At 54.5% G+C, this 7,886-nt stretch overlaps 4 protein-coding genes across 4 annotated transcripts, besides 3 other annotated features; all 4 read left to right on the top strand.

The window, feature by feature from the left end:
• Positions 1-829: 829 nt before the first annotated feature.
• On the top strand, positions 830-1,561 carry Tco025E_01427 (uncharacterized protein; the record flags this gene model as incomplete). The annotated part of the gene is made up of 1 exon (XM_029368365.1): positions 830-1,561. The coding sequence occupies one exon, from the start codon at positions 830-832 to the stop codon at positions 1,559-1,561; it is 732 nt and encodes a 243-aa protein (XP_029231841.1).
• A 141-nt stretch (positions 1,562-1,702) lies between these two features.
• Positions 1,703-1,741: a microsatellite.
• Positions 1,742-1,880: 139 nt separating this feature from the next.
• On the top strand, positions 1,881-3,467 carry Tco025E_01426 (acyl transferase-like protein; the record flags this gene model as incomplete). The annotated part of the gene is made up of 1 exon (XM_029368364.1): positions 1,881-3,467. The coding sequence occupies one exon, from the start codon at positions 1,881-1,883 to the stop codon at positions 3,465-3,467; it is 1,587 nt and encodes a 528-aa protein (XP_029231840.1).
• Positions 3,468-3,504: 37 nt separating this feature from the next.
• Positions 3,505-3,546: a sequence feature (A-rich).
• Positions 3,547-3,832: 286 nt separating this feature from the next.
• Tco025E_01425 (putative ascorbate-dependent peroxidase) lies at positions 3,833-5,203 on the top strand (the record flags this gene model as incomplete). The annotated part of the gene is made up of 1 exon (XM_029368363.1): positions 3,833-5,203. The coding sequence occupies one exon, from the start codon at positions 3,833-3,835 to the stop codon at positions 5,201-5,203; it is 1,371 nt and encodes a 456-aa protein (XP_029231839.1).
• Positions 5,204-5,341: 138 nt separating this feature from the next.
• Positions 5,342-5,360: a microsatellite.
• Positions 5,361-5,460: 100 nt separating this feature from the next.
• On the top strand, positions 5,461-7,773 carry Tco025E_01424 (putative DNA-repair protein; the record flags this gene model as incomplete). The annotated part of the gene is made up of 1 exon (XM_029368362.1): positions 5,461-7,773. One exon carries the CDS (start codon positions 5,461-5,463, stop codon positions 7,771-7,773), a length of 2,313 nt encoding a protein of 770 aa, XP_029231838.1.
• Between the last annotated feature and the right edge of the window lie 113 nt (positions 7,774-7,886).

Genomic DNA, 7,886 nt, shown 5'->3' with positions numbered 1-7,886 from the left:
GGGAACGCATCGGGGGCGGTGATTGGTGTCCAACGACAGTCTTCCGTGCAGGGTGGGGCGGTGTGCCGGTGCCTGTTCCCCAGTCGACTTCCTCGTCCGTGGGGGACGCATCGGGGGCGGTGACTGGTGTCCAACGACAGTCTTCCGTGCAGGGTGGGGGCGATGTGCCGGTGCCTGTTCCAGTGGGCTCACTCAGTTTATCGCGTTGAGTTGTTTTTGGGGTTCATTTACAGTCTATTGCACGGGTTTCCAATAGAAGAGCTTCTGTTAGAATTGGCAGTGAGCGCACCGTATTTTTGCTATTATTTACGGCTGGATAGAGACGTTTGTTTTATTGTTTTTTTTTGTGTGTGCTTAGGTTACACGATGCAGCTCTGCATTAGTTCAATGGGTGTAGCGTCTTTACTTCTGCAAGTACAAAATAGCCGTTGTAAGGTGACTTACGAAGAAGGATTGAGGAAAAAAAATCGAATGAATTGGGTATTTTGCGTAGACTGGCTTCCAAAGTTGGAAGTGCGATGCATTGGGCCCTTTTTTTCCCTTATTTAATTAGCCTTGTTGGCTTTTTTCCCCCCGCTCTCTGCGTCGAGAGTTGTGCCGTCAAGGGTTGTATTTGTGACTGCTGCACCTGCCTTTTTCCTGCTTGACTGAGACCATAATAAGAGAGTGGTCGTAATTCAGTGTTGCAATGACAACGTCAGTTTCTTTGTGTGTTTGCTGTTATATATATATATATCGTATCCTGTTCTCGTTGCCGTGATTGCCTGTCGTAGTTAAGTGACTTCCTGCCACAAGGTGTGCTCCAAGTGTTGATGTGCTGTGGCCGCGCATGGACGCCGTAGCGCACGAACGCAAGGATGACGTCACAGAGAGTGATAGTTCTGGGAGACGCCGCGCTGATGACGACGAGACCACGACAACGTCTTTTCGCTACTCTACCGCCCTTGAAGGCGAGAGTGGGGACTTTAATCTGGACGAGGAGCCCCCTTTCCCCGTAAGATCGTATACTGGCAGCCGGGGTGAGTTTCTTCACCTTTTTCGTCCGCTTAGTAACGTAGGGGAAGTTTCGATTCACTACTACTCCCCGTGGACTGTCCGCGGCGATGACGACTGTTCACTCGTGGCTCATGTCGAGGTGGACGATGAGGAGAAGGAGTTCACGTTGGGCGTCTGCGGCGCTACAGAGCGCGTTGTGGGTACCTTCCTGCAGTACTTTGCGAGTGGGCAAACGATGCACCCCATTGGGACGCAGGAGGTGCGGAGGTTCTGCATGTGCCCCTGGCATCGGCGAGCAGTTCTTCTGGCTTCTTTGGACGATCGAATTACCTCGTGTGTTCAGCTTCCATCGGCGGAGTCCTGTCGTCTGAGGAATGAGAGTGTAAGAGGCAATGACGAAGCAGCGCAACGAGCACAGCCTTCGGAGTCTGAACCCGCCATGAGCGATGTGGACGTGTGGCGTGTTGTAGTGGAGCACAAGGGTCGGGGATTTGTGCGCTTTTACGCCGTGGAGCGGCGCAAAGGCGCATGCTACTGTGACGCCCCTTTATCTCAGCTCAACTGAAGCGTAGCGCGTAAACTTATGTGTCTCCTCGCGTGATATTAAAGAGCGCTGTTGCGAAATTTATCTGCATGTTCACACCATTTTTCGATAGTTTTACTACTACTTCTTGCTTTGCTGTTCTTGTTGCGTTGAGGCAGTAGCATATATATATATATTTATATATTTATATATATACATATAATACGTTTCTTTTGTGAATAGCATCGTGGGAAGTGCTTGGGTGTGAGAAAAGGGTACAACCAGAGGAAGGCGAGTGGCTGCAGAGGCGAGAATGAGACGTGCTTTAGTCTTTTCTGGTCAGGGAGCTCATCGCCAGGGTATGTCCATGGAATACCTGCGCGTCCCTGCGGTTGCTCGACTCTGGGAACGAATGAAATGCCGCATGGAGCAAAACTATGGCGTCCCTCTTCAGGAAATTATTACGGAGAACCCACAAAAAATATATGTGCTCGAGGACGCCCTGGACGTAGATAAAATTTGTAAGCGAAGTTGTTTTGAGGATAGAAACATCGCCGAGTCATTTCCGCGTCGAAAGGTTGTGTCATGTCCACGGGGTGGCGTCATGTCGCTGACATTTTTAACACAACCGTGCATCTTGGCGGCGCAGATGATGGCGCTCGAGTACCTCCGTGAGACATGTGGGTACTCGGTTGAGGCTGCCTCTGTCATTGCTGGTCACAGTCTTGGTGAGTTTTCGGCGTTGTGTGCGTTAGGTGTTTTTCCGCCGGAGGTCGCTGTTGATCTCGTCTACAAGCGTGGTGCCCTGATGGAGTACACCCTTGATCACTTCTCTCCAAACCGTGACAACTACGTGATGTACGCTTGTCACCCAGTGCGGGCAAAGCTTTGCGCAGACGACCCAGATGTTGCGGTAGATCACTTTCACATACTTGTGGAGCTCGTGGCTCGGTCTCTTTCCACCACGACCTCGTTCGTGGAGGTTGTCAACTACAACATTGACCGCGAGCAGTACATCGTTGCGGGAGATCGGCTGGGGATGTCGGCCCTTGGAAAGTGCCTTGACCCGCAGTTTAGAGCGAGCGTCTGTGGTCCATCGTCCTCGCTTGACCGCATTGCCCGCACGGCGGTGGCGTCAGTGTGGGAGGACAAAAAGGATGGCGTGACGATGGACCCCAACAAGGGACCCTCACCGGATTTTGTAACCTCGTCGGTGAAGAAGTACGGGGTACGCTCGACGTATCGTCGCTTTATGCGAGGCCCTGACGATGGCTACACGCCGTCACTCGAGGAACTCACGCAACTCACCCTCCAGGAGGACGGCCGGAGCGGGCTGAAGAAAAAGTCGTGGTTTATCCCTATTCCTGTAAATGTTCCGTTTCACAGCAGCCGACTTCGTCGGGCGGCGGATCTTTTCTTGCCTGTCGTGTGGGATGCGATGCCGGAGGAAGACTTGCTGCGCTCCTTGTTGGGGTTGGATGCAAAATCCGTTACGGACTCCCTTTCGGCTTCTTCCGCTGCAACAGGGGAGGGGCGCCCTGTGTGGTTGACGAACCTCACAGGCACCGCGTTTCGACCCATGGATCCCAAGTTTCAGAGTCATGCGCTGGAGATGATGCAGTCGATGAATGTGGGCGAGATTCGTCACCATGGCCGCTACCAAACCGACTTGGTAGAGAAGGCCTTTAAAAATGGCGTGGAGCAGAATAGCGTACGTGGGATGTGTGCGGCCGTGCTTGCTGCCCAGATGGCGCATCCTGTGCAGTGGATTGATCTCATGGATGCCGCCGTCATCGACGGAGGTGTTCGCGAGGTACATGAAATTGCACCGGTGCGAACGACAGCCGAGATGTTTAAGCGGACCATCTTTCGTGAACCCGGTGAGGGCGGCGGAGCTGCGCTGGACGTGGTCACTCGTTGCCTCCCCTCAGAGGAACGTTTTTTGTGAAGCAGCCACGAAGGTAGGGATGATTGCTGCTGCAGCCTTATTTTTTTTTTTTTTACTTTATATCTTTTTTTTTTGTATTCTGAGAGGGGGTTTTCCCTGTTGGAACCGGTGCCTCATTCATGATTCGCCAGAAGCATAATAAATTTAATTTTTTTTTTTTCTTGTTGGCCGCTTCAGAGCAGTTTACCAACCCACTCACACTGTTTTCTTGACCACGGTGGATCGCTTGCCTCCGGTGTGTGTGTTTTTTTTTTTTCATCGCCACGGCGGAGCAGTATCCTCTGAGAGTGCGTGGGAGTATCGCGGATTTTTCCTCTTCCTCCTCCTTCTTCTTTGCCTTATGTTGCCGCTGTCGTGAATAGCGAATGTTTCGTCTGCGGACACTTCGACCTGGTTGCGTGGGACCACTCCGCCTGGCTGGGGCGCGTCTACTTTGGTGGGGTTACAAGGAAAATGAACTCCACCGACTAGCTCGTCAGCGGCCGTGGTGGGAAAATGCGGCGATTTTTGCCGGGCTTCTCTGCTTTATTCAACTCACTAGTTTATGCTACTATTTTGGCAACCGCCTGTACCATGCCTGGAGGCCGTCTGGCAATAATCTCTACGTTAATAAGGCGATGGATACGAAGGTTTTTGCGCGTCCTGACTTGTCTGTGGCGGCGGTGCGCATGGTTATTCATCACGTGCTCTCAGGCACCCAGACGCCATTTGGAGCCCCCATGGTGTATCCGGAATACATGCGCCCCGAGGCAGAGGAGCTAATGAAGTTTGTCTTTGAGTTGCACCGTGAGCAGCCCATGTTCTCCATTCCTGATCTCTGGGCGATGCTGTCCGCAAAGGCACTTGCGCGCCTGGGTGGGCCAAACATTTCTGTGCGTCGCGGCAGACCAAACCCCCCGGAAGACTTCACAATGGAGGAGCTTCTGGTCGAGACACGCTCGCTCGTGCCGGAGGGAAAACGCGACGTACTCGCAATGAAGCGGTTGCTTGCGGGGCAAGGGTTTTCTGTAGAGGAGATTGTTGGCATGGTTGGTGGGATTCGGACGCTGGGCTTTCATGAAAGTTCAGGATTTCACACACAAGAGGAGGTGAAGCCACAGATGCGCCGACACCCAAGATTGATGGGACCGCAGGAGGACGCTTTTCACCTTCCCGAGACGGTGGAAAAGTGCACTTTAGACCCCTACGTCTTTGGTGGAGAATATTTTGATCTTCTCTTGGATTATAACTGGATGCAGCGAAAACGTATTGGTTGGCGGAGTGGCCCCTTTCGCTGCGATGAGAAGTATCGCAAACGTGACATAACACTTCTGGACCCTTTTTCAGAGCAAGCCGTGATGCGGGAGCGGAAACGTCTGCAGGCGCAAGAACAGGCACGGGAGGCGGTGGAGCGGGCGGCTCAGAAGCGAGAGCAGGTCCGTGTCGCTGAGGAGGAAGAATCCGAGATGGGGCGTGCCGGTGAGGCGCAGTTCATTCCTGGCGTGGAAACGCAGGAAACTGTGGAGGATGACAGTGCCGACGCCGTTGGTTCGGTGGTGGTGCCGGAGTTCAAAAGTCCCTGCTCAAGTGTATCGATGCGTGAGATGGACATGATGTTGCTGGACGACGCACTCTTGACTGGGTGGCTGCACCGCTTTAGCGCAAATGAGATTCGTTTCTACACCGTCTTTGGTGGCGTCATGGAGAAGATTCAGGCCCAGGGCTACAACCTTAACTCTCTTTACATTTCGGCGTGACGGCCTTTGGTGTGTTGGTTCATTTGTTGTTCTCACTTTTTTGTGTCACGCGCTCTGAGACGCCCGACTCACAGCGAGAGTGTTCCGGACTCTCGCTCTAGTTTACTTCATTGCATCGCTGCGTCCCTTCGACTCATAGTTTTTGTTGTTGTTGTTGCGTTTCACTGTTCCTTCTTTTGCTGCCCCGACGTGTTAACAACGCCGCTGAACCTGGTGACTGGTGCGCCGCTCACGACTGTCGTGGAGAAGGGGGAGTCATGAGTGAGTCACACCAAGAAGGTAAGACAAGAACAGTGGCGGCGGCGGCGGCGGCCAACGTTGACGGCTATTTGCGCAATGCGTCAAAGCGGCTTCGCGTCCCCAGTGCAACAGGCGGGCGGGGCACGCGGCGGAAGTTGGCGATGGTGACCGCGGCGAATGTGGACCGATCTCCGCAGCCAGTGGCCGCGGCGAACGCACCTGAGGCGGTCGACGTGGATGACGAGTGGGATGAGGTGGTGCTGCCGAACGCCGCCGCTGCGGCGGTGGCGAAGGATGAGGTGAAGACGACGAAGGAGGAGGAGGGGCGCGAAGTGCCCAAAGTGGATGCCGCCAAGGCCGCCCCGGGCGGTGGCAGCGTCAAGACGGAGATCTTGCAGGTGGAGGACGGCGAGGAGGGAGGAGACGCTAGCGACCCCAGCGCCCAGTCGTTGATGCAGGGCACACGGCCACCATTGTCAGGCACATCGATGCAGCGATGGAGGCGAAATGACCCCTCCTACGAACGCATGCTCGAGCAGCAGCAACTTCTCGCGGCACAACGACGCTCGGAACGAATTCGACGTGCAGCAGAAGGCATGTGCGTTTTAATTTTTGCTCTACAACGCGCCAAGATACTGGTTAAAGAATCCCTTCACCCGCAGCTCTTGCGGAGACTGCTACGCGTAAGCATTGCTGAGGGCGATGTTGCAAAGTCCTTTCCTTTGTTGCGTGCTGTGCAGCGAGCCAAGGAGAGTTATCAACGAGCCCTTAACCCTCTAGTGAGAAGGCCCGCCTTGTCGCCCTGTTGGGTTACTGTGGGTAAGGACACAGTCGGGAATTATACCTCTAGCTCCATCATGGCGTTGCTCACCGGCATCACTTCGGTCTTCACTCTTGGGAGCGTGATAGATGCCACCGCCCTCTCGAATTGGGCGGCTCCCGTTTCCTCTGGGCATCTCTTCAGGCTTTTGTCAAGCTCGCGACGGTTGCGTACCTCCGCCGACGTCAAGTTGAGCCTGTCGCACTCGTTGTACTTCTGCGTCATATTTCTTGCTCTTGCCAGCGTATCGGGTATGTCGTGTCGACTGGTGGTGGCGATGAAAAAGGAACGCGAGCGACAGAGTTCTGTGGCGACGGAAACTAGTGATGCTCCGGCAAAACCGGCGCCGATGACGCTGTTTGTGTCGCGTGCAAAGCGGCCGCGAAACGAGGGGGCGGCGGAGGGAGACCGTGCGTCCCAAAAGCTACCATCGTCATGCTTCTGGGTGGAGGTCTGGTGCCCGCAACGTGAGAGCTTCATCGCCGTCAATCCGTGTGGGGGGTGCACCGCGCTCTGGGGAGCCCCGTATACGTTTTCGGTGGGCGGCGACGTCGCCATGGATGTGACGCCGAGGTACTCCACGAAATACAGCAGCGCATTTTTGTATCGCCGGGGCCGCTGTGATTCCTACCGCTTCTTCTGGAAGCATCTGGGGTGGAACGACAACAGAGAAGCCTCTGAGGTCATACTCGACGCCTTCCGTAAGGACATGACACAAACCACGCGGGCTCAATTGGAGCGAGAGCGCAAGCAGCTCCATTCTCTTGCGTACGCTGAGGAAATACCAAAGACGTTGACGGCGTTGCAGAAACATCCCTTGTTTGTTATTGAGAGTGAGCTGGCGCGGCACGAGGGCGTGTATCCGAAGGACAAGACAACGATTGTTGGGAGTGTGAAGGGTCACATGGTGTACAAGCGATCTGCCGTTGTCAATTTGCGTAGCCGCGACGGATGGCTTCGTGTGGGACGTTGTGTAATAAGCGAGGAGGAGCTCCCATACAAGGTAGTGCCCCCGCCAGCCTCACGTCCCTTTGCTGCCTCTTCTAGTTTCTTTGGTGTATGGCAGACGAAACTGTTTGAACCCAGTCCCCTGCGTGGTGACGGGTCGCTGCCTTTGCACGGCAAAACACGCTGGTATGTGCTTCTCGGTAGGCCTGTGCCAGAAGGACTAGTGCATATTCAGCGACCCAATATTGCCCGAGTGTCTCGTCGAATGGACATCGAATTTGGGCTTGCTGTCATGGGATTTCAGCGGCGCCGTCTAGAGGAGTGCCGGTACGCACACTGGGAAGCTGTCATTGACGGTATTGTTGTGAAGGAGGTGGATGCGGCGAATCTTCTGCACGCGTACGATGACTGGAGGCGTTTGACGGAAGAACAGGAGGCCGCAAAACGACGTCAGCGAGCGAATCGGTGGTGGCTACATTTTGCGCAGCGAATGCTGGCGATGCGGCGCGTCCGTGAGCAGTACTTGGATGGTGCGGTGCATGGGTCTCTGCCTCTGCGTTGAGTCGAGTTTTTTTTTGTTGTTGTGTTGCCCCTTTGCTGCTGGCACTTCATTGAGTTTTTTTTTGTTATTATTACTGCCGCCGCTGGGGGGCGGATGAATTCTGCGTCCCACGC

This window comes from Trypanosoma conorhini (genome assembly GCF_003719485.1).
Source record: "Trypanosoma conorhini strain 025E chromosome Unknown Tco_14.4_contig_00046, whole genome shotgun sequence".
Lineage (NCBI taxonomy): Eukaryota > Euglenozoa > Kinetoplastea > Trypanosomatida > Trypanosomatidae > Trypanosoma > Trypanosoma conorhini.
Note: the sequence above shows the minus strand (reverse complement) of the source record. Positions and strands in the feature narration are given on the sequence as shown.